Source organism: Chinchilla lanigera, unplaced genomic scaffold, assembly GCF_000276665.1.
Source record: "Chinchilla lanigera isolate Chin_1 unplaced genomic scaffold, ChiLan1.0 scaffold00094, whole genome shotgun sequence".
Lineage (NCBI taxonomy): Eukaryota > Metazoa > Chordata > Mammalia > Rodentia > Chinchillidae > Chinchilla > Chinchilla lanigera.
In genome coordinates this window covers 5,888,135-5,913,522 of record NW_004955495.1, presented here as the reverse complement: position 1 = coordinate 5,913,522, position 25,388 = coordinate 5,888,135, and the positions used below count along the sequence as shown (strand labels likewise).

General features: G+C 61.2%; 5 protein-coding genes across 15 annotated transcripts in view; 3 read left to right on the top strand and 2 right to left on the bottom strand.

Annotated features, from left to right (window-relative positions):
- The window catches only part of Dot1l (DOT1-like histone H3K79 methyltransferase), a 50,756-nt gene extending 44,719 nt beyond the window's left edge, over nucleotides 1-6,037 (top strand). For 4 of the 5 annotated variants that reach the window (XM_005405917.2, XM_013505206.1, XM_013505205.1 and 1 more), the window contains 3 exons: nucleotides 157-1,113; nucleotides 1,628-2,237; nucleotides 3,636-6,037. In XM_005405917.2, coding sequence (XP_005405974.1) covers nucleotides 157-1,113; nucleotides 1,628-2,202 — 1,532 coding nt within the window. In that variant the 3' untranslated portion in view covers nucleotides 2,203-2,237; nucleotides 3,636-6,037. The remainder of the gene's footprint in view (nucleotides 1-156; nucleotides 1,114-1,627; nucleotides 2,238-3,635) is intronic. The other variant, XM_013505208.1, reaches the window with a different exon arrangement.
- Nucleotides 6,038-6,311: 274 nt separating this feature from the next.
- Nucleotides 6,312-9,113, bottom strand: Plekhj1 (pleckstrin homology domain containing, family J member 1). The gene is made up of 6 exons (XM_005405916.2): nucleotides 8,493-9,113; nucleotides 8,344-8,411; nucleotides 8,207-8,273; nucleotides 7,076-7,166; nucleotides 6,917-6,980; nucleotides 6,312-6,836 (listed from the first exon to the last, which is right to left on the bottom strand). The coding sequence occupies exons 1-6, from the start codon at nucleotides 8,584-8,586 to the stop codon at nucleotides 6,726-6,728; spliced, it is 495 nt and encodes a 164-aa protein (XP_005405973.1). The 5' UTR covers nucleotides 8,587-9,113; the 3' UTR covers nucleotides 6,312-6,725.
- A 122-nt stretch (nucleotides 9,114-9,235) lies between these two features.
- On the top strand, nucleotides 9,236-16,875 carry Sf3a2 (splicing factor 3a, subunit 2, 66kDa). 2 transcript variants are annotated; one of them, XM_005405914.2, is made up of 9 exons: nucleotides 9,236-9,460; nucleotides 12,906-13,072; nucleotides 13,210-13,281; nucleotides 14,173-14,219; nucleotides 14,482-14,591; nucleotides 14,961-15,010; nucleotides 15,081-15,221; nucleotides 15,882-15,950; nucleotides 16,025-16,875. In XM_005405914.2, the coding sequence occupies exons 2-9, from the start codon at nucleotides 12,947-12,949 to the stop codon at nucleotides 16,760-16,762; spliced, it is 1,353 nt and encodes a 450-aa protein (XP_005405971.1). In that variant the 5' UTR covers nucleotides 9,236-9,460; nucleotides 12,906-12,946; the 3' UTR covers nucleotides 16,763-16,875. The 2 variants fall into 2 exon arrangements, with proteins under 2 accessions (XP_005405971.1, XP_005405972.1); XM_005405915.1 differs by lacking the exon at nucleotides 9,236-9,460 and adding an exon at nucleotides 9,467-9,728.
- Nucleotides 16,876-17,370: 495 nt separating this feature from the next.
- Nucleotides 17,371-20,148, top strand: Amh (anti-Mullerian hormone). Its single transcript, XM_005405913.2, has 5 exons — nucleotides 17,371-18,019; nucleotides 18,442-18,584; nucleotides 18,736-18,844; nucleotides 18,951-19,110; nucleotides 19,216-20,148. Exons 1-5 carry the CDS (start codon nucleotides 17,611-17,613, stop codon nucleotides 20,075-20,077), a joined length of 1,683 nt encoding a protein of 560 aa, XP_005405970.1. The 5' UTR covers nucleotides 17,371-17,610; the 3' UTR covers nucleotides 20,078-20,148.
- A 147-nt stretch (nucleotides 20,149-20,295) lies between these two features.
- The window catches only part of Jsrp1 (junctional sarcoplasmic reticulum protein 1), a 7,220-nt gene continuing 2,127 nt past the window's right edge, over nucleotides 20,296-25,388 (bottom strand). Inside the window, exons 1-8 of one of the 6 annotated variants that reach the window (XM_013505250.1) lie at nucleotides 24,836-24,917; nucleotides 23,243-23,332; nucleotides 23,061-23,120; nucleotides 22,858-22,895; nucleotides 22,380-22,497; nucleotides 22,028-22,249; nucleotides 21,020-21,099; nucleotides 20,296-20,903 (exon numbers count right to left, since the gene is read on the bottom strand). In XM_013505250.1, the coding sequence (XP_013360704.1) occupies nucleotides 20,388-20,903; nucleotides 21,020-21,099; nucleotides 22,028-22,249; nucleotides 22,380-22,497; nucleotides 22,858-22,895; nucleotides 23,061-23,120; nucleotides 23,243-23,297 (1,089 nt within the window). In that variant the 5' untranslated portion in view covers nucleotides 23,298-23,332; nucleotides 24,836-24,917 and the 3' untranslated portion in view covers nucleotides 20,296-20,387. Of the gene's footprint in view, nucleotides 20,904-21,019; nucleotides 21,100-22,027; nucleotides 22,250-22,379; nucleotides 22,498-22,857; nucleotides 22,896-23,060; nucleotides 23,121-23,179; nucleotides 23,390-24,835; nucleotides 24,918-25,388 lie in introns of those variants that run through there. The other 5 variants (XM_005405906.2, XM_005405909.2, XM_005405910.2 and 2 more) reach the window with 5 other exon arrangements.

The window sequence follows — 25,388 nt, the reverse complement described above, 5'->3', positions numbered from 1 at the left end:
GGACAGCTCCTCCCTCCGCTCACAGATCCTGTACGCTGCCTGCCTTCATCCTGTCCTGGTAGCTGCCACATTCGTGTTGAGTGTGCCTGGTCCAAGTGTCCTGTATTTAGCAGCAGGCACAGTGGCCTCATGGCCTCTGCTTTAAATCCCTGTCAGGTGGCAGCTTGGCGGGAAGGAAGCCGACACCCTCAAGTGAGCCAGTTAACAGCAGCAAGTGGAAGTCCACCTTCTCACCCATCTCCGACATCAGCCTGGCCAAGTCCGCGGACAGCCCTCTGCAGGCCAGCTCTGCCCTGGGCCAGAACTCCTTGTTCTCATTCCGGCCGGCCCTGGAGGAGCCCACAGCAGTCGACACCAAGCTCACCACCCACCCTAGGAAAAGCTTTTCTGGGGCGCTGTCGGGCACCGATGGGCTCAGCCCTGGTGCCAACCCTCCCAATGGCCTGACCTTCAGTGGAGGCCTGGCTGCGGACCTCAGTTTACATGGCTTCAACGATGGTGCTTCCCTTGCCCACAAGGGCCCCGAGGCAGCTGGCCTGAGTGCCCCACTGAGCTTCCCCTCACAGCGGGGCAAGGAGGGCCCCCCAGAAGCCAACCCCTTCCTGAATAAGAGGCAGCTGGAGGGCCTAGGAGGCCTGAAAGGTGAAGGTGGCCCAGGCAAGGAGCCAGGCGAGCCAGGCCTGCCCCTTTGTGGGCCCACAGACAAGACTGCCCTGCCACATGGCAGCAGGGCCAGCAAGGCCCGGGACCGAGAGCTCGACTTCAAGAATGGCCACAACCTCTTCATCTCTGCGGCTGCTGTGCCCCCCGGGGGCCTCCTGGGTGGCCCCAGCCTCACCCCAGCAGTGTCTTCTGCAAGCAGTGCAGCCCCATCAGCCCAGGCACACCGCCCCTTCCTGGGCGCCTTCACCCCTGGACCGCAGTTCTCCCTCGGCCCAGTGTCCCTGCAAGCCAACCTGGGTGCAGTAGCCGGCTCTTCCGTGCTGCAGTCCCTTTTCAGCTCTGTGCCGGCTGCCGCTGGCCTGGTGCATGTATCATCTGCTGCCACCCGCCTGACCAACTCACACGCGATGGGCAGCTTCCCCTCTGGGGTGGCTGGCGGAACCGTTGGAGGTAAGCAAGGCGGGTCTTCTTGAGCCTGGCTTCCCCAGGGCAGGGCTCTGCTTCCCAGCAGGCTGCGCCTCCTCCTAGGAGCGCTGGTTTTATCATGGGCTGCCTTGTGGGTCCTTTCTGCAGGCAGAGCCCTGTGCTGCAGACCAGGGCTCCTGTGTGGCTGGAGCTGGCCACCCCACGTTGGGTTCCCGCCGTAACGCATCCTTCTTGTTTTCAGAAGACCTCAGTGCACATAGCTAGGGCAGTCCTTTCTCAGGGCGGCCACCCCAGCTCAGCAGACAGCAGGGGCGAGCAGTCCTGGCTGGGCGCGGGCGGGCAGGTGGGCCCAGAGGGGCAGGGCCTGGCCTGGCCACAGGTAAGTGTCCACTGCTGTGTCTGCTGCTTGCCGCTTGTGCCACCTGCGACCTGGAGCTGCGGCTTGCTGCTTCTGCCTCGCTCACAGCTGCGCCTGTGCTTCTCTTGGCTGTGCAGACCATGCCCGCCTGTTGAAGCTGAGTTTTCTCTCCCGTTGCAGGTGTCTCTAACCACGCGGTGCCTTCCGCCTCTGCTCGCCCGTTTGGAGCCAGTGTCGGCAGCGGGGCTGTGTGCAGCAGCGCCACGCTGGGCCTGGGCCCACTGCAGGCGGCGGCCAGCACCTCGGCCTCTTCCTTTCAGGCCCCGGCCTCGGCCGAGACGCGGCCGCCCCCTCCGCCTCCCCCGCTTCCTCCTCAGCACCTGGGCATCCTCCACGCGCCCCCTCCGCCTAATGTCACCTTGGCTCCTCCCCCTGCGCTGCTGGCCTCTAACCCTGAGCCTGTGCTTCTGCAGAACCTAGCGTCCATCCCAGCTAACAAAGCTTTTTTACCCCTTTCTTCTGCCGCCTCTCTACAGCCTGCTAACGCCTCTCTGTCTGTCAAGCTAGCCTCCCTCCCGCACAAGGCCTCCCGCCCTTCCTTCACGGTGCACCACCAGCCCCTGTCCCGGCTGGCCCTGGCGCAGGCTGCGCCCGCCGTCCCACAAGCCAGCGCCACAGGGCCGTCTGCTGTGTGGGTTTCCCTTGGCATGCCGCCTCCTTATGCCGCGCACCTTTCGGGGGTTAAGCCCCGATAAAGAGCTTGCTTAGCTAGCAGTTCGTATTTTGTAAGGTAAGGCTAGAGCCAAACAAGGTGGTTTGCTCCCAAACCAAACCATTCCGCTCTGCGCAGAGAAGGGCCTGCAGGGGCCTGGGGCCAGGCCTCTGCTCTGTGGTGGCCAGAAGGATGGGGCTGGTCAACCTGAGATGGGGTACGAAGGCCGCTGTCATGTGAACAGGGCCTGCCGGGAACTTGGTAGGTGTGTCAGGACCCTGGCTGCCCTGTCCTCATGGTCACAGGCTGTGTAGCCCCCGTCCACAGAGCAGGGGGCCCCTGGGTGTGGGGCAGCTGCAGGAGGTGCTATGGGCAGAGCCCCAGTGCGGAGGGTCAGGGCCAATGCCCTCCTGGCTCTTCCCGCCAGCCTGGGAAAGGGCACCTGGGAGATAGTGGGCACAGCCGTGGAGGGACTGCTCCAGGCTGCCCGCTCAGAGCTGCAGAGTCGCCCATGGGGTATTAGGAGAGTCCAAGGCCCATGAGGCCCTGGCATACAGCAAGGTCCAAAGATGGGGTGGCCTTTCACCTCTAGATGAGGCCCCTCAGACTGCCTGTGTGAGCTCTGTGCCCTGGATGGGCCGGGCCCAGGCTGTGTGGGGGGGGAGGTGTGTGCTGGCTCCCCCCACCCCCCCCCAGGGAACATGGCCGCTACCCTACCGCTTGGAGCCTGCCATGCAGTAGAAGTGGAAGAAAGCGTTCACGGGTGGCCTCATGGCCCCCAGGAGGTCCCTGTCTTCTCCTGGTCAGAGAGGGCTGGGCCTTGGGGCTTTAAAACCCAAGACCATAACCAGGTGTGGCGATGCAGGACTGTAAGTTGGAACTCAGCCTGGGCAACTTAGCAAGACCATCTCAAAATAAAAATGGCTAGGGATGTGGCTCAGTTTGAAGGCCCTGGGCTGCATCTCAGGTACTGCAAAACAAAAACAAACCCCAAGGCAGCCAGCCCCGTCACCCAAGGAGGCTGGTGTATGGTGTGGCGAGGGTGTGCTGCTGGGTGAGGAGTTGAGGGGTGTCCACCAGAGCTAACGGTCTGCCCTGCCCTCGGTGCACAAGGACGCGGAGGCAGCCCATGGAGTGATGACGCACTCCTAGTGAGACTGTCAGTGCCCGGGGCTGGGGAACAGGCTGAGCTCTGTCCTGAGAAGTGCTAGAGGTAGGGTGGGTGCAGCCCGATCCTGTGTCCCCTTGGCACACGGTAGAGCTGGAGGAATGCCAGGGTCTGCTGCGGGAGCAGTTGGTTGCCCAGCACCCTGTTTGCCCACAGGAGTACCTGCCTCTGGCCTGCCTTCCTGGCCAGCAGAGGCAGGTGGCTTTACGCTGGGTGTGTTCACAGGAGACCTCTGTCCCAGCCCCCGGGCTGTGCTGGGCTGCGCCGTGCACGCTGCTGACAGGCCATTCTCACCACTGTCCCCACAGGTAACTAGGATTTCTACCTCACCTGCGCGACCTATGCAAGGGCGGTGTGGACCAAGCACCTGCTGCTCGGTGCTTGCGCTGCCAGGCTCCCACCCCAGAAGGAAGGACAGACAGACGGCGGAGACGGGCAGGATGAGGAGCTCCACTGTGAATCGGCAGCACACCACAGGAGGTGCTGGGACTGGTCCAGTCTGTACTGTCAATAGTTTTAGATAAAGTATTTATCGTTTTTTAAAAAGTATAAACAATTCTGACTTATTTTATTCCACCTGAGTTGTCAGAGGCAACCTATTGAGAAGTATAAATGTCTATGTAAGAGAGAACTTTATATATAAAGACTCGGGCCGCAGGGCGGGCCCCACCGAGCCGCCCACCACCGCAAACCCGGTGCTACGGCCGCCAGGCCCGCGCCTGCCTCCGCCTCATGGTGCTGCCCCGGATGCTGACCAACGCCAAAGCCAGTACTCGGACACCTGTCCGTGCCCTGCAGAGGTGCCAGCCCTTGGCAGGGCTGTCAGAAAGTCCCTCGGAGAAGGCCCTGTTCCCAGTGGCCAGTGCGCCACTCCTCTAGAGCCGCTGCTCCTGCCTGGGCCCACCGGCCGCCGCGCCGTCACTGCCAGTCCAACTGTGAATCGCTGGCTGAGGGTCCTGCCTGTGGCGTCGGGGTTGGCGTGTGGGTGCTGCTTGGAGGGCCCTTCTCATGGCTCGTGCGTGGGCCAGCAGTGGTGAGAAGGGGCCTGTGCAGCACAAAGCTGTTCTGAGTGGTGCTCGAGGAGGCTCGCGCTTGACCCCGGCGGCGCAGTGGCGCGTGTAACAAGTGCAGTTACTTTTGTATTCCATTGCTTTTTGGCTGGGGCAGGCCGGCTGGGTGACATGGGGTAGGCCTGCAGCCGGCCCTGATATTTATGTATAGGAGAGTGTCACGCTGACATGTGACAGTATTTTATAGAGATGTGATGAAAATTTATAAATTTCATAGACTTGACTGCATTTATTTTTAGACTATAATGCACAGTGAGCTTAAAAAGAAAGAAAAGCAAGGGGAATAGAAACCTTATTTATTCGAATGCACAAACATGGCACTGGCCCCGGGCTGGCCCTCGCCCCACACCCTGAAGGAGCGTGTGTCCCGCACTTGCAGCCAGGGTCCTGCCTGTCACTGTGTCCTTGCAGGTTCTCTCGGCTGCTGTGGGTGCTCCTGGTGTCTCCCCGACTCCAGCAGCCTTGGGGTGCTGGCATGCGTATGCTGGCTGTGGCCTTGGCCAGGGCTTGCCGAGCCTGTTCTGGTTCCATCGGGGAGGCCGGAGCATTGGGTTTCCCACTGGCCTGGCCGTCTGGTCTGGTCCCCTGCTTCTCCCCACCTAGCAGTGAGTTCTAAAGATGGTGCTGGGGACCCCTCCCCCAAGTTGGTGCTTTCAGCCTGGCCTCTAGGTGCTGTGCCTCATTCCCATGGACCCCGCCCCAGCCCTCAGCATGGGGCAGCGCCCTGCTTGGCATGTGGGGGCCAAGGGTCACCTCTTACCACACAGCGCCCTAGGTGACAGGAGCAAACAGCAGGCAGCAGGTCCCTGGTCTCGGATCACATTCTCTAAACTAACACTGTATGTTTCTGCCGACCAGCCCAATGGCCGGCGCCAGCTTGGGGCAGCGCAGGCCACATTCAAATGGCCCTGCCCCGTGAATATCTACACACATACTTGAGTGTTGGGAGACTCACTACCCCACATTAGGGGCACACGCCCACAGTGCAGCCACTGCTGGGTTTTGGCACATCTAGCATGGGTGCAAGTCCCCTCCTGAGCCCACGGGACATAAGTGTGCCCCACAGTAAGCTAACCGTGTGCGGCGCCTCCCCTCCTCCGCTCCGAGCCTGGCCCGCACCAGGTCTCACCCAGATCTGCTGAGCCGCGTCACCCAGAGGTGGGCAGGGCAGTGGCACGAGGCCATCCTGGAATCTGGTGCTGGCAGTGGCTTCACTGTCCTGGGCTACCCCAGCTTGGGGACCCGGTGCTGCCCTGGCCCTGGGACAACTCCTGGGAGGCTGCCATGCAGCTCTTGCTCAGGAATCCGTCAGGAAACCTTAAGGACTGAACAGCCCACCCTCTTGGGACCTTGCTGACCCCCTGGTCACCAGGAACCAGGCTTCCCATCCTTTGTGAGCCCCACGAACGACAACTTATTTAAGACTTATCCGCTCCCGTATTTATCCACCCACAGAACACGTGGCCCTGCTCCCCTCCTCCTGGTGAAATGGTCCATCCACTCACGGCTCGCCTCACGTGCCCCCCTCCCGGCCCCCACCGGCTCCACTTTGTGTCTGTAATGAACTCTGTACCCCACCCAGAGCGCCCACTGCACTGTTTCCACCCCTAGGCGCTGTAATAAAGCAGTTTTCACTTGGACCTGGTCTCAATGCAGCTTTTTTCCTGGTAACACATCGGGGCAACGTGTGTACTTTCCAGAGCAGGGACTCTCATCCCCAGGGCAGAGGGAGCGCCCAGCAGCTGCTGGCTGAGGAAAGAAGACCCCCACCCCAATTTCTCAAAGCCAGCTGAATTGGGGCCCTGGGTCACCCAGGAGTCCCCTCCACTCTGCCCTGGTGGGGACCACTGTCCTGAGGAAAGGGCTCCAGCTGCCAGGGCCCCCATCTTCTCCATCCACTTTGCCATCACCCAGTTTGAAAAAGAGGTACCTTTATTGAACAGAGTGAGTGCAGTGACCCAGGGCCAGGGCCACCCCATCCCCGTCAGCAGGGGCAGAGTTCACAGCTGGCAGAGGGAGACCCTCACCATTCACAGCTTCCCTTAGCTTCATACATTCCGCTGGTGCAGGACCAGAGGGCCTTGCCAGCCAGGTACACACCCAGCTCTCAGTGGGCACATGGAGGGGCACTTGGTGTAGCAGCAGACTGTGGCACCCTGGCGCCAGAACCCTCTGGTGGGTCTCAAGGCACAGGGAAGGGGCACTTACTGGTTTTCTCCAAAAATGCAGCCCCTGTGCACCCCTGCCCAGCCTCAGACTTTGAGCCCAAACACCCCCAGGGCAGGCCCAGGCGTGGCCAGGGAACCCACGACAGGGTCTAGCAGAGGTTTAGTCTAGCTCATCCAGCCGAGCACCGACAAAAGCTGCCCGCCCGTCCCTTGGCTTGTTGCTCAGCTGGAACCTGGCCTCCTCTGATATGCCATACTGCTCCAAGGGATCCTACGCAAGGGGACAGGGTGGGGTAGCCATGAGCCACGGGCCCAGGAGCACAGCCCTGCCCCCTCCAACCCTGCACACACCTTGCCTGTCATCTTCTGGATCTCATTCCTGTAGAAGATGAGGCTTCTCCGCATGTACTCATAGCTGAGAAAGAGAGGAGCACCTGCTTGATCAAATTCCAAGTTGCAACCCTTCGTGGCCGTGGTGCCCAGGGTGTCACAGCTGTCCCCAAGCCCCACCTGGCCTGACGCAGAGCCTCCATCCACTCCTGACATTGCTCCTGGGTGCAGCACTCAAAGTAATACTTCCTTTCTGGGTCCTCGATGAAGCCTGCAGAGGGAACAAGGGACGGAGCCGCCTCTGGTCGGTCCCCACTTGCTCCACACCCTGCCAGCCACAAACCTGAGCTTCCTCTTACTAGGGCCCAAACTGGCCCCCAGCATGGCCCCACGAAGATTTCATTGCATTCTGTCATGACCCTGTTTGGAACAGGGTCTTTGTAAAGGTCCTGAGTCAAATCCCCAGTATTGAGGGAAAAAAAAAGGACCCTAAATCCAATAATGGCTGTCTTCACGAAGACAGAACGCAATGATAATGCTGCTAAAGCTGGGTCAGAACGGTGGGGGGGGGGGTCCCCTGGCTGCGCTGAGCCTGCTCCAGAAGCAAGCTGCTAAAGCTCCAAGAACCCCAAGATGGCTGGGAAGAGGCCTGAGACCAGTGGTCACAGCCCAAGAAAGAACCAACCTGGTTCAGACCTCAGACTGCTGCCCTCAGACCCGTACAGAGACTGCTCTTGGTATTTAAGTCACCAAGTCAGCCGGGGGTGCTGCACGCCTGTAATCCCAGCACTTGGGAGGCTGAGGCAGGAGGATCGTTTCGAGTTCGAGACCAGCCTGGGCTACAAAGTGAGCTCAAGGCCAGCTTGAACTGCATAGCGAGACCCTGTCTCAAAAAATAAAAAAAAGTCAACAAGTCTGAGACACTGTAATGACAGCCCCAAGAGACAGACACAGGGTCTATCTTGCCCTGCAGACTTGAATCTCCTAAAGGTAAGCGGCAGATCCATCCCTCCCTCCCAGGTATCCAGCATTTGGCCAACAAACAAGGAAGGGAGAAACAACCAAGGAGAAGGTTCCAGTGGCACTTTGGGGCTGCAGCTGGAGTAGCAGCTGGGCGGGGCTGGCCGTGGGCCCGCAGGAGGAGAGGCCAGGGCTGGCTGGGGAGGCTCGGGCAGGAGCCCAGCCAGAGCTGGCTTGGCAGGTGCGCGAGGCGGGCGGCCAGGACCCGACCTTGGGCTCGTGAGGACCATCAAAAGGGCTCTTGTGTCCAGGGAGGGAGCAGCCCGGCCGGGCAGGGGTCGGCTCACTCACTGATAGAGAAGCCGCCGGGCTCTTCCTGCGCGACTCTGCAGCGCTCCAGAAGCAGGGCTCCGAGGGGCTGCGCGAGACACGGCGGTGAGCGCGGGCCGCCCGCCCGCGCGGGCCCCCCGCGGCCCCAACGCCCCTACCTCGGCCTCGTCGGTGCGGAAGTAGAACAGGAAGTTGACCACCAGCTTCACCAGCCGCCGCTTGGCCACTGCGGGCACAGGGCGGGGCTCAGCGCGGCCAGGGAACCCCCCCACCGTCCCGACCCAGTCCCCGGTCCGCAACCGCTCACCGCTGCCTTTCTTGGGTCCTCGCATGCTCAACTCAGCCGCCATTTCGGCCGGCTGCTGGGACAGGGCCCGCAGCTCCTTCTCGTTGTACCGCATAGTAGCAGCTGCGGGGACCAGGGAAAGAAAACGCGAAATGATTCGCCGCGCCCTCCTGCCCGGCCACCGTCCCCGCTTCCCCCTCGGCCCCCGCCACAGAGGATTCAGGGCACCAATCCGGAAGCACCGTCAGGGCTATTGCGCTTGCGCGTTGTGGGTCGTCCGTTCCCAACTGCCACCGCTGGGTGGCGAGAGCGTGCGGCGGGAGCGCGGGACAGTGCACGATCTAGTGCGGGAGTCGGAGTCTTTATATAACCATGAAAAACACTGAATTTGGAGTGGGGACAGATTCACAGCACCCGCGCGACAGATGGACCTTCTCTCTTTGTTTCTGCCAAGCCTCAAGTTTCCTGGCCCCTTCCCTGCATAGACAAGAGCAGTTGAGGGAGCAGTAACTTTTATTAAAGAGGCTCAGTCCGCCCTCACGCCACAGCCAGCCCCGTGCGACCTGGAGTTCACCGAGATTTAGTTGAGAGAGCTGGGCGTGGGGGCGCACGCCTGTAATCCCAGCACTCGGGAGGCTGAGGCAGGAGGATTGAGAGTTGCGAGTTCGAGACCAGCCTGGGCTACAAATTGCGCTCAAGGCCAGCCTGAACTGCATAGCGAGACCCTGTCTCAAAAAGGAAAAAAAAAAAAAAAAAAGATTTAGTTGATTGAGTTGTGCGCACGCGCACCTCACTGTCCGGTCGTACTTCCGACCCTATGCCTTTTCCCTCCCGCCGCTCGAGTGTCCATCCGGTTTAGTGGGCGGGTTGGGCATGCGCACACGTGAGACCCTGCTACATTCACCCGGAAGTAGTTTCTAAGCCCTTAGCGCGCGTGCGCACAGTGAAGTCTTGGCGGTTGTCTGTCGACTGGGCTGCCTCCGGCCTAGGTAAGAAGTGGCGCGGGCCAAGCGGCGCCGCGCCCCGGGTCTTACTGGAGAAGGGCGGGCGTGAGGTCGAGGAGCATGGGGTGGGTTTCGCGCGCAGGCGGCGCGCCCCGGAACTCCGAAAGGGCGCGTCCGGATCGCGGCTGCTTTGTCCTCCGGGCCTCCCTTGAAGACTGCGCTGCTGATCTGGCTTTGGTCGTGGCGGGTCCTTTACCCGTAAGTCGGGGGCCCCGGCGTCCGCCCCGCTCCGAAGGCGACCCTGCTCCGTTAGGTGAGGTGGCCCCGCCGTGTAAGCGTGTGGGGGGCGTCGCAGAATGGGACAGGCAGGGGGTCCTCTCGTTGCTTTCTGCGAGGCTGAGGCAGGACGATCACGAGTTCGAGCCCAGCCTCGGCAACTTCTTGAGACTGTTTCAAAACGAAAAACAAAAAGGGCTGAAGATGTCGGTTCCCCATTGCGGAAGAATAATTCAACCGCAGACCGAGGCCCCAGAGGTCAGCTCCTCGATTCTTGAAAAGTGTTCCACTGGTCTTTTTTTTGGTTTTTGGTTTTTTTTTTTCCGGTACCGGGAATCGAACTCACGACCTCGCGCTTGCCAGGCAGGCGCTGTGCCGCTGAGCTAAAACCCCAGCCCCTCCGCTGGTCTTTACTTTGCAATTTCCACTCCCGCGTATCTTTTTTGTGGTAGTGCTGGAATTGAACCCACGACCTTTACACCCCAACACTTTTGAGACAGGGTCTCACTAAGGTGCCCAGGCTGGTGTCAAATTTGCCTAGGATGACAGGTGTGTACCACCATGCTAGGATTATAACTTTTATTTCTAGGTGTACCCATTTTCGGGTGTCACCTGCTGATACCCTATTGTGGTGGATGAGGTCTCCTGTCTCCCACCCACGCGCCCTCCCTCCAAGTCCATCACGTTCTCGCTTATGTTTTTTGTTTTTGGGGGGTTTGTTTTGTTTTGTTTTGTTTTCCGGTATCGGGAATCGAACTGACGACCTTGCGCTTGCCAGGCAGGCGCTGTCCTGCTGAGCTAAATCCCCAGGCCTCGCTTACCTTTTCTAAGGTTCAAAGTACTGTTCAGTGCCAAAACAAGTAATGTGTTTAACCAGGCTGCTTTTCTTTCTTTTCTTCTTTTGCCTTCTTTCCTTTGAGACCGTCTCGCTTTGTAGTTCAGGCTGGCCTCAAGCGCATGTAGCTCAGGCTGGCCTTGAACTCGTGGAAATCCTCCTGCCTCAGCCTCCTGAGTGCTGGGGCTACCGGTGTGTGCCACCATACCTGGCTTCAGGCACTTTTCTGATGCCATACCGTTTCCTCCAAAATCAGTTAACTTCATTTTTATCATCAGTTGTGTTTTTTTTGGATCTTTGTTGTTTGTTTTTTTTTCCCTCTAAATCTCTTAACATCTCCTGTGCTTGCCATTGTATTTTCCCCAGGTTTAAACAAATTGATTTCCCACCCTCCTGCTCTGCTTGGAGTGACTGCTCTGCAGCCCTGTAGGGCAGAGCCACTGTGGATAGCTGGAGCCCCTGCACTCTCTGTGACTGTCATAGGCCACCTGTTTACCCCCACTGGTTGCATTCTGGCTGCATGTATAATGGGCTGGTTCTTCCTACAGGCTCCAGGGCAGAAGCTACGCTGCCTTTTGCAGCTCCTAAGGGTGCAGCCCCTTCCTTCTTCAGAGCCAGCCACACAGCATCTTCCAGTCAGTCTGTCTGTCTCTCTGACTTGGATTCTGTAATGACACGGCCCTGACTGATCCAGGATGATTCACCCTGTCAAGCTCTGTTATCCTATTTGCAAAGTCCTGCTGGGCGTGGTGGTGGTTCATGCCTGTAATCCCAGCACTCTGGAGGCTGAAGCAGGAGCATCACTGGGTTCGAGGCCAGCCTGGACTACATAGCAAGACCCTATCTCAAAAAAACAAACAAACGTGGGGCTGGGGATAGAGCTCAGCAGTGCAGCACATGCCTGGCAAGGACAAGGTCCTGAGTACAATTCCCAGTACTCCTCCAAAAAAAATTAAAAAGCAAAGCAAAAACTCCAGCCATTTGCAAAGTCCTTTCTGCTGTATAAAATGATAACTATAGCTGATAAAGTGATAACTATAGCACGTCTGTAATCCCAGCACTCGGGAGGCTGAGGCAGGAGGGTTGAAAATTCCAGCCCAACCCGGGCAATTCAGCGACTTTGTATAAAATGATAACTATAGCTGATAAAGTGATAACTATAGCACGTCTGTAGCGAGTTCGAGACCAGCCTGGACTACAAAGTGAGCTCAAGGCCAGCCTGAACTGGATAGCAAGATCCTGTCTCAAAAAAAAAAAAAAAAAAAATTAAAAAATGATACTATAGGTTTGGGAAGGGCAACAGGGATTTGATTTGTTTTATTTTTTATTTTATTGGTATATTTTAGATACACATAGTGATCACATTTATCATAGGGAATTTGTACCTGTATGTGATATATTCCTTTTTTCCCATTCTCCTTCCCTGCCTTCAATCCCTCTTTCCCTCATTTACAGAAGCTCTGTTTTCATTTTTTCTTTCTATTCTTTTTTTTTGGTTCCTTCTTTCCTTTACCCCTCTGCCCTCCCTTATTCCCGAGCAGTGGGACATTTTCTTCATGACAGTGTTTTCGGGGAGTATAACTCGCCTCACTTCCTGGGCTCTGTCTCTGAGCTGATCCCGAGTTTAAAGCAGGGGCCCTGGGCAGATGGCAAAGGGCTCAGGGACGGTGGTGTTGGGGGATCTCAGAAAGCCGCCTGGAGGGTCGGTTAACTGAGTCTGGTAGAAGAGAGAGGCTCCGGGGCGGTCTGCAGCGGTGTGGAGGAGGCTCTTCGAGCTCTGCCTTGACTACAAACAGCTGATGAGACCGTCCTGCGTGCAGGGTCTGGAGCTAGACAGCTCTCAGGCCCGTGGCAAGCTTGTAGCAAGCCACAGAATTGCAGTGAGTGTGATTGTTGGATGTAGCCAGCCAGAAAGGCAATTCAGGAAGGACTGAAGCAGGGCGCAGTCGGTCTGGGCAGCCTTCCTGGTGGTGAGGAGGCTTAAGACAGGCCTCGCTGTCCCAAGCTGGGCCTCTCCTGGCACCGCATTGCTGCTTCTGGTCCCAACCTCTGCACTCTGTGGGCTGAAGTGACTCCCTCCGCCATGGTCACTGGGAGGTGTCTCTAAAGCCGGCTCATGGTGGCGCACGCCTGTAATCCCAGCACTCGGGAGGCTGAGGCAGGAGGATTGTCGCAAGTTCAAGACCAGCCTGGGCTACAAAGTGAGCTGAAGGCCAGCCTGCACTGCATAGCGAGACTCTGTCTCAAAAAGACAAAAAAATAAAAAATAAAAATAATAAAGCCAACTCAGCATCCTTGTGGCGCCTGGCTGCCGTGGGCCACAGTGGCGGGCAGCACCCATGACCTCCTGTGCCGTCCCTGTCCCTTTCACCTCTGCAGTTTCTCCCTTGGCCACCCTGTGAAGCCCCCAGGCCATCACCATGGACTTCCAACACCGCCCTGGGGGCAAGACGGGCAGCGGGGGCGTGGCCTCGTCCTCCGAGAGCAACCGGGACCGTAGGGAGCGGCTCCGACAGCTGGCGCTGGAGACCATCGACATCAATAAGGTGGGTGCCTTGGGGCTCTTGCCGTTGTCCCCAGGCTGTTTCCCCCTACTTCAGGTGGCCCTCGGAAGGCTTTCCCTGGGCCCTGACCACAGGGCAGTGATTTTTCACTGTCTGCTGGACAATTTTTTCCCTCCCAGGACCCGTATTTCATGAAAAATCACCTGGGATCCTACGAGTGCAAGCTCTGCCTGACACTTCACAACAATGAGGTATGTTGAGGCTCTGCTCGGGCGCTGGCCCTACCATGCCCCTGCCCCCGGCTTCTAGCCCTTTTCACTGTCACTCAGAGGACAGGGCGGGTCTGCCTGGGGCCCTCTGCTGGCAACCAGCGGCCCACTTGCTTCAGGGCATGTTTCCGTGAAGCACTAGGGGTGCGGTGCGGCCGAGTCCCTTGTTCCTCACCTGGGTCCCAAGACCTCGTCCCCAGGGCTCTCCCTGGTGGGCCTGCTGGGCCACTTTCCATTCCTTTCTCTCACTGTCATTGGTACTGTCACCAGTTAAGCGTCTAAGGGCAGCACCTGCCAGCAGCGACAGTCACGTTGTGTGGTGCCAGGGATGCCCCAAGTAGGCCTTTTCTCCTCGCCCCCGAGCTTCAGGGAGCTGTGTGTGGCTCCTCGAGCTTCTGCCCTGGGCCACGTCGCCGCTGGCCGTCTGCATCAGCCTAGCTGGCCCAGCAGGTGTCCCGGGTGTGCACGCCGCCTGCCCCTGAACCATCGCTCCTGTGCACCGGTGCCCGGCCGCTGCGCGCATTGGGGTCCGCTCGTGCTCTGTGGGGCGGCCTGCGTGCTGCAGGGCGCCGAGCAACACCCCTGCCTCCACCCGCTCCATGCCAAGTGTGGCTCAGAGGGTGTTCGTCAGCGTGGTAGCAGGTGTGGCTGCACGGCTGTCCCCAGCAGGTCCCCCACATTCCACGGCTCCTGTGTCTGCAGCTTTTCACGGGTGCGCCCTGCCCCACACGTACAGAACCCCAGAGCTTGATGCGTCACCCTAGGCCGGGCGCTGCCCGCCCCAGCCTCTGGTCCTGTGTGTAGACGAGCAACCCTCGTGGGGAGGGGCCTCGCTGCTCCCTGGGCCCTGGTGACGCCTCTTTCCCTCCCCAGGGGAGCTACCTGGCGCACACCCAGGGGAAGAAGCACCAGACCAACCTGTGAGTGTTTCACCTCCCACCCGACACCCGCAGCCACCACCTGTCCTGCTGGCATTGAGGGCGGCCCCGCCTGGGCCGTGACAGAGGGTGCTTCGGGGGCCTTACGTCCGCTGTCCTGTTCCCTGTTCTGCTTCCTTCCAGCCCCGCCCTTGTCCTTCACCTCCCAGATTAGCTCCAAGGTCAGGCTGGCCTCTGGCACCTGGGCCTGTGGCCTTGGTGTCCTATGGGGGAGGCCACAGTGCCACGTGTGTCCTCCCCACAGAGCCCGGCGAGCGGCCAAGGAGGCCAAGGAGGCCCCCGCCCAACCAGCGCCCGAGAAGGTCAAGGTGGAGGTGAAGAAGTTCGTGAAGATCGGCCGCCCTGGCTACAAAGGTGCGCGTGCACATCAGCCCACAGCTGCCGCCGCACGGATGAACTTCCGTGCGTCCTGAGCCCCAGCTAGGCCACACAGCCACTGTTCTCTGGCCTCGGAGTTCAAGTCTCCCTCACCTTCATCCTCCACCACTGTCACCAGGTGGTCACGTCCCCTTTCCTGGAAGCCCCTTTCCTGTCTAGTGAGACCTGTCCACCTTGTCCACCTGCCATGCCCACTTGGGCATCCAAGGGGCCACCGGTTCCCTTCTCACTGGCCTAGGGGCCTCCCCAAATGCACTTTCCCATTCTGTGGGTGGCAGTTAAACCATGCAGGGTCCCCTGGCTTCAGGGGAGATGAGTCCCTGAACGTGACCCTCTGTGTTGCAGTGACCAAGCAGAGGGACACTGAGATGGGCCAGCAGAGCCTCCTATTCCAGGTGAGACCAGGCCCAGGTCTGGGTGTACAGGGAGGCCCAGGGCACCCCTTGAGTGCCTGTGTCCCCCCAGATTGACTACCCTGAGATTGCCGAGGGCATCATGCCCCGCCACCGCTTCATGTCCGCCTACGAGCAGAGGATTGAGCCCCCGGACCGGCGCTGGCAGTACCTACTGATGGCTGCCGAGCCCTACGAGACCATCGCCTTCAAGGTAGCGTGGGCTGGGCAGCCAGCTGCTGCCCTGGCCTGTGGGGGCTGCCTCAGGACTCCTGCTGCGGCCCTATAGGGTGCTTGGGTCCTGGTGTGGGAGAGATCTGCGAGGCCCTGTCACATTACCCCAGGGGCCGGGCCAGGCTGGGTAACGGCTGTGCCCTGTGCCCCAACGTGGCAACAGAATAAGTAATGTGAGCTTCTACCTCCCAAGGCCACGAGATTGGTTAAGCAACAGCTAGGATTAAACCCAGTCTGTTCTGCCCACAAATCAAGCCCACAGCCCACAAAAAGGCCTTATGAGGCCAAGTGACACAACTACTCAGGAGGCTGAAGCAGGAGGATCATCAAGAGTTCAAAGCTAGCCAGACAACACCTTGCCTGAAAGGAACCAAAAAATTAATAAAGTAAAATCTGAGAAAAGGGCAGGGGGTGTGTGGCGCAGTGGTAAGCATTTGCCTAGCATGCAAGAGGGCCTGGATTCACCCCAGCACTATAAATGTGGGGTTCCCTAGCGTCCCCTGCCTCTGGAAGGGCCTAGTGTGAGAGCAGATGCCCCACTTTCCCAAGCCCCTGGCTAAACTCTAGCCCTCCAGCCGTGGCCCCTGTGGTCTTGAAGGCCGTGGGGGCCAGGACCTTGTCACACAGCTGCACCCCACAGGTGCCCAGCAGAGAGATTGACAAGGCTGAAGGCAAATTCTGGACCCACTGGAACCGGGAAACCAAGCAGGTGGGTGACAGGCCTGGGCAGTTAGGGGGCGCAGTCCTCAGTACCAGCTGCTGAGCCTTGCCCTCCCCTTCTAGTTCTTCCTCCAGTTCCACTTCAAGATGGAGAAGCCCCCGGCACCGCCTAGCCTCCCCGCGGGGCCCCCTGGGGTGAAGCGACCCCCACCCCCGCTGATGAATGGGTTGCCCCCGAGGCCTCCGCTGCCTGAGTCTCTTCCCCCGCCCCCACCAGGAGGCCTGCCACTGCCCCCCATGCCCCCCACTGGGCCTGCACCCTCTGGCCCTCCTGGGCCTCCCCAGCTGCCCCCTCCAGCTCCTGGGGTCCACCCCCCAGCACCAGTCGTCCACCCCCCCACGTCCGGGGTCCATCCCCCAGCTCCAGGGGTTCACCCCCCAGCACCAGTGGTCCATCCTCCTGCATCTGGGGTCCACCCACCAGCCCCAGGGGTTCACCCTCCAGCCCCTGGGGTCCATCCACCGGCCCCTGGGGTCCACCCACCGGCCCCAGGGGTGCACCCTCCCCCATCAGCTGGGGTCCACCCACAGGCCCCAGGAGTGCACCCACCTGCTCCTGCTGTTCACCCCCAGGCCCCCGGGGTGCACCCTGCAGCCCCTGGGATTCACCCACAGGCTCCTGGGGTCCACCCCCAGCCTCCTGGGGTCCATCCTGCAGCTCCTGGGGTGCACCCCCAGCCTCCTGGAGTTCATCCCTCAAATCCAGGGGTACACCCCCCAACTCCCATGCCTCCAATGCTGAGGCCCCCGCTCCCCTCCGAGGGTCCTGGGAACATTCCTCCCCCTCCTCCAACCAACTGAGGCACCGCCCCCTCCCTGTTCTGTGCCTGGCTGTGTTTCTCTGTTTCCCACGGAGAGAAGTCCTGAACTTTTGTACGTCTGTCCCTGGAGCCCATTAAACAGCCTCCCCCGTGTCTCTGGTTTCTGTGGTGTCTGCGGAGGACGAGGAGGGGTGGGGGCTGCGTGAGACATGAGCGCACAGATGTGCACACACGGAGGCGCTGTGCCTACCACGCCACACTGCCCCCGGTGGCTGCACTCACCCTGCTCCTGGGGTGTCCAGCTGTGGCACCTTAGCAGGGGCCCGAAAAATGGATAAGGATGTTGGATGTGGTGGTGCAGGCTTTTAACCCCACCATTTGGGAGGCAGAGGCGGGAGGATCACCAGGAGCTCCATGCCACGCTGAGCTACATAGTCCAAGGCCAGCCTGAACTGCATGGTAAAACCCTGTCTCCAAAAAAACAGTGGGTGAGGGCTCTAGGGAACCCCAGCAACTTGAGGCCTGCTGCCGTACCCGCAGGACCACGGGTCCTCTGCAGGGCTGGGTGCCTGTGCTGATGGCCTCCGGGGCTTTGCAGGCTTTGTGCTGCCCCGGTGCTGTTTACCGTCCCAGGGGCCAGCGCCTCAAGGACAGCTTTGTGACCAGTGCAGTTAGGCTGAGCTGTATCTACTGAGAGCGAAGATACGTGGCCCGGCCGAGACAGACGGCCCTTTGAGAAGGCCGCCTCCCACCTGCCCAGGCCCCTGGTGGGGCACTGCGCCTTGCCCCCAAGGCCACCTCCAGAGGAGATAGGGGCCTCCTTCCCCCAAACATTCCACCCTGGCCATATAAGCCAGAGCCAGGCCTCCAAGCCCCCGCACATCCATCATGCAGGGGTCACCTCTCACCAGGCCACCCCTGATGCTTCTGGCTCTGGGGGCGGCGCTGGGGGCTGAGATCCCTCGAGAAGAGCCGGCTGCTGGCCCCGGGGCCCTCATCTTCTCCGAAGGCTGGGTCTGGTCATCAGGCAGCCCGAGAAACCCTTTGTGCCTGGTGACCCTGAGCAGTGCCAGCAACAGGAGTGGGGGTCCCCTGCAGGTGGTGGGGGGCCTGAGCAGCTACGAGCAGGCCTTCCTGGAGGCTGTGCGAGGCGCTCAGTGGGGACCCCACGACCTGGCCACCTTCGGGGTCTGCAGCTCTGGCCACATGCAGGCAGCTCTGCCCGCTCTGCAGCGCCTGGGGGCCTGGCTGCAGGAGCCTGAGGGGCAGCGGCTGCTGGTCCTGCACCTGGCGGAAGGTACATGGGGGATCCTGGGGAGTGCAGCACCTGAGTTTGAGGGTGGCAGACTCCCCTCCTAAGATCGGGCGCCATGCCTTCCATCTCTGTCCTGCCTGGAAGTTGGGGATCAGGGTGGGGGTTCCCAGATGGCCCCCTCCCACCCCAAAGGAAGCAGCACGGAAGGGGCCTCCCCAGATGCCCAGGACCAGGCTAGGCCCACAAATCCCAAGGGGCAGTCCCCCCTACAACCTTCAGGCATGGTCCCTGCCCACCCCACGGAAGGCAGCAGGGAGAGGGGTCACTGGCACCTGGCACCCTGGGACCAGGGCGCAGTGCCCTCGGAGCTCTCCGGCCTGTCCAGGTTTCTGTCCTGCTGGGAAGGGGCTCCCTGGGGGCCGCCCAGCCCCAGTGGCTCAGCAGTCCCCCTCTCCTGGCTGCAGTGATGTGGGACCCGACACCCTCGCTGAGGTTCCAGGAGCCCCCACCCGGAGCAGCCAGCCCCCTGGAGCAGGCAGTGCTGGTGCTGTACCCTGGACCTGGCCCCGAAGTCACTGTCACTGGGGCTGGGCTGCCAGCTGCCCAGGTACCTGGAAACAGCTGCATGGGACCTCCGGTTGCACGGCAGGGGGCTCCAAGGGCCCTGGGGAGAGTGTGCTGGGGAGGAAAGGGTGTGCAAAGCCGGGCTGGGCGGGGCAGTGTTCCCACCAGGCCGGGCTGAGCCCCCCTCTCTGCAGAGCCTCTGCCCCACCCCGGACACCCGCTATCTGGTGCTGGTTGTGGACCACCCGGAGAGGGCCTGGGTCGGAGCAGGGCTTGCCCTGACCTTGCAGCCTCGGAAAAACGGTAGGCCCGCGCGCGGGGTCGGGGGGAGGAGGGGGAAGACCACGCAGTGGGCAGTTACCCTGGGCCCCCAGGCCCTGAGCCAGCCTGCAACCCTCTCCTGGGGCAGGTGCTACCCTGAGCACCACCCAGCTGCAGACCCTGATGTTTGGGCCGGACCCCCGCTGCTTCACGAGGATGACCCCTGCCCTCCTCCTGCTACCACGATCCAGGCCTGCGCCCTTGCCCGCGCGCGGCCAGCTGGACACAGCGCCCTTCCCACCGCCTAGGTGCGTGCAGGCCCAGAACAGTAGGCGAGGGAGTGGTGTGGGGGGTGGCGTGGAGGCAGGGCAACCCGAAGCCCTCGTGACCCCGGCTCCCACTGTGGGTTCCAGGCCTTCCTTAGAGCCCGAGGAGCTGCCACCCCTCGGGGACCCCTTCCTGGAGACCCTCACGCGCCTGGTGCGTGCGCTGCGGGGGGCCCCGGCCCGGTCTTCTCCAATGCGTCTGGCCCTGGACCCGGGCGCCCTGACCAGTTTCCCGCAGGGCCTGGTCAACCTGTCTGACCCTGCGACGCTGGAACGTCTGCTAGACTTTGACGAGCCTTTTCTGCTACTGACGCCACCCGGTGCAGCCAGTGCCGGGCACCTGGCGCCACTGCAGGGCCCAGCGTCGGCACCCTGGGCCGCAGGCTTGGCGCACCGGGTGGCTGTCGAGCTGCAGGCTGCAGCCGCTGAGCTGCGCGGCCTCCCGGGGCTGCCGCCTGCCGTGCCCCCGCTGCTTGCGCGCCTGCTTGCTCTGTGCCCGGGTGACCCCAGCGACCCTGGCAGCCCTCCGGGAAACCCACTTCGCTCCCTACTGCTTCTCAAGGCGCTGCAGAGCCTGCGCAGGGAGTGGCGCGGGCGGGACGGGCGCGGGGCTGCTCGGGCGCAGCGCAGCGCCTCGGCGGAGGGGCCGTGCGCGCTGCGCGAGCTCAGCGTGGACCTGCGCGCCGAGCGCTCCGTGCTCATCCCCGAGACCTACCAAGCCAACAACTGCCAGGGCGCCTGCGGCTGGCCACAGTCCGACCGCAACCCGCACTACGGCAACCACGTGGTGCTGCTGTTGAAGATGCAGGCCCGCGGGGCGGTCCTGGCGCGCGCGCCCTGCTGTGTGCCCACGGCCTACGCGGGCAAGCTCCTCATCAGCCTGTCTGAGGAACGCATCAGCGCGCACCACGTGCCCAACATGGTGGCCACCGAGTGCGGCTGCCGGTGACCTTCGCCACCGCCGCGGAGGAGCCCTTCCTGTTTATTCAGACGCAGGCATTTCCCAATAAAGACCAGGAGCACCTAGCTGGGTGACCGTGCGTGGATGCCTTCTGTTCCTGCGCAAGGCCTGGCTCAGCCCCACGGGTGCTCCCTGCCCGCCCCCCGCCGGCACCTCTCCACCCCATCCATCGGGCCGCGGGGTCGAGGCACAAAGGAGCAGGCGCCTTGGTGGCCGCAGCACTCGCTTTATTTTGCTGGAGCCACGGGCCGCCGCAGAGAGTGGAGCCGGGCAGGGATTCGCGCAGCACCCGGCCCGCTCAGTCCCGCCCTTTGCCCTGGCGGTGCCTCTGTCTCCCCGGAGGCCGGCCCTCCTCCGGGCGCCGCGGGGAGGCCCAGGCCTGCCCTTTCCGGTGCTCCGGGTCCCCGGAGTTCCGCGCCCACAGTCGGTGGCCCTCTTCGCGAGTCTCCCAGCGTCGGGGCAGAGCTTCCCGGGGCTCCCCGGCAGCCCGAGGCCTCGCCTCCCTCCGAGGCCTCTCCTTCCGCGGCCTTTCCTCCTTCTGCAGTTTCTCTTTCCACGGCTTCTCGGATTTCCGCGGCCTCTCCCTCCGCGGCTTCTCCTTCCTCGGCTTCTCCTTGTGTCCCTGCTCGGCGAGGGTTGCACGCTCTTCCCCAGCGGCCTCGCTGGTGGCCTCTGCAGGATCTCTTTGCACCTTCTCTGCAGCCTCCTGGCTCCTGGGAACCTCGGGCTTGTCCCCTGCCTCCCCCTGAGGTGCAGGTGGCCCCACCTGGGGCGTGCGTGGTCTCGATGGGGGCGTCCCGGCCGCAGGTTTAGGCTGCAACACGGACAGTGTGGTGTCCTGGGCCCCAAGCCCGCCTCTCCCACCGACCCAGCCTCCCCCACCCTCGGATGGCCGCGCACCACCCGGGGCCTCTGGAAGGAAGTGCTTACCATGGGCGACACCGGGTCCTTGGGGGGTGAGATTGGTGGGACCCAAGGGGCAGGGGTGGCCTGTTCCCCAGCCACAGCGTCTGGAGTGGGGGGAGAGTTGGAAGGTGGATCAACCTGGCGCAGCCCCGACCACACCATCCATCCACCTTCTCCCCCAGCACCTGTATCTGGGCCGCGGGATTCCCCGGGCTTCTTCTGAGCCTCTCGTGCGCACAGGGTACTGGAGGGCTGTCCCTAAGCTGGTGGGGGAGAAGGTCCAAGGGAACGGACACCGCGCCGGACCCTTCTCGGGGAGACAAGCAAAGGGCGACCGCCAGAGGGAGCTCAGGAGTGACCGCGAGGCGCACTCGTTACTGTTTCAGGAAGGGGGATGTGAGGACCCCGGGCAAGGTTCGTAGAGGTGAGGGAGTCGCGCCACGCTCAGGGTGGGGACAGAGTCGTCGCAGGCCTGGACAAGGGGCGAGAGCCCCAAACTCATCCATTAAACCAAGCGCAGTGGTGCGCGCCTGCCATCCCCGGGCTGTGGGAGGCTGAGGCAGGAGGGTTGAAAATTCCAGCCCAACCCGGGCAATTCAGCGACTTAGCGAGACCCTGTCTCAAAAAAAAAATTTTTTTTATATTAATTAATTAATTAATTAATTAATTAAAAGATCCGGGCATGGACCTCAGTACAAAGGGCCAGGATTCCATCCCCAGTATTTTGAGGAAACAAACAAGCCCGGCGTGGTGGCGCACGCCTGGAATCTCAGCACTCGGGAGGCTGAGGCAGGAGGATCGTTGCGAGTTCGAGACCAGCCTGGGCTACAGTGAGCTCAAGGCCAGCCTGAACTGCAGAGCGTGACCCTGTCTCAAAAAAAAAAAAAAAAAAAAGGAGGAAACAAACAAACAAAGACCCATCCCAAAGAGAGGAGACGCAGAGACGACACCCTCGCGCTTGCACCGCCCTTTCTGGAGGCGGGGCGCTCAGGCGACCCCAGCCCCGCCCCACGTCGGGGGACCCGGGCTCACCCCGGCACAGCTGAAAGGCTGAGCCCAGCAGCGCCACAAGCGAGGCCAGGACCAGGCACTTGTTGAGCGTCACGTCTCCCCAGGGCAGCTCCTCGCTCAGGGCCGGGGGCGGCGGGGGCGGCTGGGCGGGGGGCGCGGCCTGCGCCTTCTTGCGGGCTGGGGCGCTCCGGGGCGCTGCGCGGGAGGAGTTTGCGGTCGGGCGCGGGAGGAGCCCCGCAGAGGCTGGTGAACCGGAGCCACGCAGCTTAGCCAGGGCCCTCGTCCCTCCTGTTCCCCAGCGCCCGCCATCAAGGACTCAGCCTGGCCCACCCCCGCGCCACGCCCACTTCACCCAAGCCTGCTGCAAACCCACTTGCTCCAGATTTCAGCTTCTCCTTCCCCGGGCCTGGGGTCCCCCGGGTCACAGGCTCCTTCTCCATCTTTTTGGGCCTGGCGTCCACACCCCCGGCTGCCTGGGGCTGCTGAGGGTCCTGTGGGGGAGAGCAGACGGGCAGGGTGGGCTTCCTTCCGCCTCTCTTTCTCTTTTTCCTTTTCCTTTTTCTTTTTTCTTTTTCAGTAGTGGGGATGCAACCCCGGGCCTTTGCATTGAGCTACAGTCCCGACTCCTTTTTAGTTTTTTATTTCAAGACAGACTTGCTAAATTAAGTAGTGACTAAGCCTAAATCACCTAGACTTAAATTTGAGATCCTCCTGCCTCAGCCTCCCAGAATGATAGTATGACAGGCATGGGGCAGCATAGCCAGTTCAGGGTGGTGTTTCTTTTTGTCCTCTAAAAGACAGTTTCCTCCTTGGCCAGCATGTCCCCAGCTCTGAGGTCCCCAGCTACTCACCTGGGCCCAGCTGCTGGTTTCAGCCAGCCTGGGTGTCTCTGTTGGTGAGAACAGAGAGACAGTCAAGGTTGTGGGGAGCCCCTCCCCACGTTTATCACACACCCCTTCTTGCTGTGCTGGGCCAGGGCAGAAAAGGGCCGCATTACAGGGGACAGAGCAGACTGACTCAGAGAGGACTTTGCCCAAAGATACACAGTACTCACTAGCAGGCTGCTGGGACTCGAACCCCATCTGTGTCGGGTACCTGAGTTCTGGGGCAAACCCTGAGGCAAAGTGGGGGGCACGGTGGAAGTCAGTGCAGACTGGAGGGGTAACCAGGTACCTTGGGCCTTGTCCTCCTGCAGCTGCCCGGGGCAGGGCTCCGCCAGCGCAGAGAGGTCCTCACCAGCCAGGCAGCTGCCCAGCCCCCGGTCCAGCTCCTCAGAGGCCCTGGTTGTCATGGAGATGGGAGCAGCTTCCTTGCTCTGCAGTGGGGCTGGGAGAGGACAGGAGAGGGTGTTGCCTTTCCCGGACCTGCTGGGGCCACAGTGGCCTAGGGGAGGAAGTAACCAGGCGCTGGGCCTCCTCCTGGCCCTGTCTTCCTCTTTCTGCAGAGTAGCTTCCTGGACTAATTCATACTTTTTCCCCCCTGATACTGGGGCTGGGACCCAGGACCTTTACACTGTGCTACATCCCCAGGCCTTTTCACTTTTTTTGTTGTTTTGTTTTTTTGAGACAGGGTCTCACTATGCAGTTCAGGCTAGTCTTGAGCTCACTTTGTGGCCCAGGCTGGACTCGAACTTGCAATGATCCTCCTGCCTCAGCCTCCCGAGTGCTGGGATTACAGGTGTGCGCCACCACACGCAGCTTGTTTCTTCTTTGGAGACAAGGTCTTGCTAAACTGCCCAGGCTGGGATCCTCCTGCCTCAGCCTCTCAGAGTGCTGAGATGAAAGGCAGGTGTCACCTGCCTGCTGCAGTGTGAGGCTATTACAAGGTGCAGCCCTGGGCACCGCCATCATCTCCCTCACGCCTGCCCTGAGACTGTCCCCGTGCTGGTGGTGGTCTCGCCTCTCCGGGGTCACACTCCTGCACTGCTGAGTGCAGCAGCCAGGGCTGTAGGAGGTCAGAGAGGGACTAGAAACCTCCCAAAGCCACACAGCAATGAGTCAAAGGTACAGCCCAAATCAGAACCCAGGCCCAGGTCAGCTCATGTTTTCTGAGACCAGGGACTATTTTTATCTGGTGTCCAAGGCCAGCAGGCCAGGGCAGACAGTCCTCCCGGGCTGTCCCTTCCTTGGGGTCTCCTCCACGCAGACCATCCTCACCCACTTTTCCTGGCACTCAACACCCCACCCCAAAGCCTTCTACCTGTCATCCCAGCATTGTGGGAGGCTGAGGCAGGAAGATAGAAAGTTTGAAGTCAAACCGGGCAATTTTAGCATTTATCAAGACCTGTCTCTAAATAAATAAAAAGGGCTGGGAATGGTGGTGGTGATGGGGACCAAAAAATACAAAAAAAGCTGCACCCCAGGGACCTCGGGGGTCAAAGCCCCAGCAGGCAGAGCCAGCCCGGTTTGGGTGACAGCTGGGGACAGGAGAGGAGGCCCTAGGCACCTGCTGATCCTTGCACTGGGTCCCTGTCTCCTGTTGCTGCTCTGCTTGTACGTGGCCGGGGGGGAAACTGAGGCTGGAGCTGGACTCCTTGGAGACTCAGGCTGAGCTTGAAGCCAGACCCACAGCCTTGCTCTCGGGAGTGCCCAGGGCCTCTGGCCGCCGGTCAGCGTTGGTGAGTGCCCTTGCCGGCCGCGAGGCCCCCCCTCCCGGGGACTCCGACGGCACTGGGGGAGGGGCCCGGCCCGCATGGGAGGCAGGCGTGTTGGTCCAGGTGTGTGTGGGGCGGGCCGCTACAGACCTTGGGGACTCCTGTGGACTTCAGAGATGCCCTCCCCCCATGCCGGGGTCCCGCACTCTGCCCAGGCCTCCCCCAGCCCCTCTTACCCCACAGCCTCTGCGCGGCCCTGCGGACACGATGGGGCGTGGGAGGGCGGCTGGAACAGACAGGGACAGGTGGCTGAGGACAGCTGGGGGCCGGTCAGGGTGGCCAGTGGGGCGGGGGAGGGGAGGGGCAGGCAGGAGGGCGCTGCTGGGCGTCCCCACCCCGCCCCCGCCCCAGGGGTGGCCCCACCCCCCCCTCAGTGTGCAGCCCATGCCAGCAACCAAGGAGGCAGCGCTTCCTGTCTCTCAGGGCATCCCCTGCCCTCTGTCTGGCATTCTGTCAGCAAAACCTTCTTAAGGGCGGGCGGGTAACTGGGGATGGAGCCCGGCGCCTTCAACACTGAGCTCCGTCCTCAGCCCTTTCTATTTTTTATTTTGAGACCGGGTCTTGCTAAGTCACTGAGGTGCTGAGTTATCCAGACTGGACTGGAACTTGTGATCCCACTGCCTCAGCCTCCTGAATGCTAGTATGTGCTGTCCACCTGGCTGCCTTTTTATTTGTTTGTTTATTTATTTATTTATTTTTGTCTTTTTGAGACAGGGTCTTGCTATGCAG

What these genes read in the sequence shown, in the direction of transcription:
- Plekhj1 (XM_005405916.2), bottom strand. Translation starts at nt 8,586, where the DNA reads ATGCGGTACAACGAGAAGGAGCTGCGGGCCCTGTCCCAGCAGCCGGCC. An exon ending in GAGGCTCTGCGTCAGGCCAG is followed by an intron (nt 6,981 to 7,075) that starts GTGGGGCTTGGG and finishes TCTCTTTCTCAG; the next exon opens with CTATGAGTACATGCGGAGAA. An exon ending in TCCAGAAGATGACAGGCAAG is followed by an intron (nt 6,837 to 6,916) that starts GTGTGTGCAGGG and finishes CCCCTTGCGTAG; the next exon opens with GATCCCTTGGAGCAGTATGG.
- Sf3a2 (XM_005405914.2), top strand. Translation starts at nt 12,947, where the DNA reads ATGGACTTCCAACACCGCCCTGGGGGCAAGACGGGCAGCGGGGGCGTG. An exon ending in AGACCATCGACATCAATAAG is followed by an intron (nt 13,073 to 13,209) that starts GTGGGTGCCTTG and finishes TTTCCCTCCCAG; the next exon opens with GACCCGTATTTCATGAAAAA. An exon ending in CGGCCGCCCTGGCTACAAAG is followed by an intron (nt 14,592 to 14,960) that starts GTGCGCGTGCAC and finishes TCTGTGTTGCAG; the next exon opens with TGACCAAGCAGAGGGACACT.
- Amh (XM_005405913.2), top strand. Translation starts at nt 17,611, where the DNA reads ATGCAGGGGTCACCTCTCACCAGGCCACCCCTGATGCTTCTGGCTCTG. An exon ending in GGTCCTGCACCTGGCGGAAG is followed by an intron (nt 18,020 to 18,441) that starts GTACATGGGGGA and finishes TCCTGGCTGCAG; the next exon opens with TGATGTGGGACCCGACACCC. An exon ending in CTTGCAGCCTCGGAAAAACG is followed by an intron (nt 18,845 to 18,950) that starts GTAGGCCCGCGC and finishes CTCCTGGGGCAG; the next exon opens with GTGCTACCCTGAGCACCACC.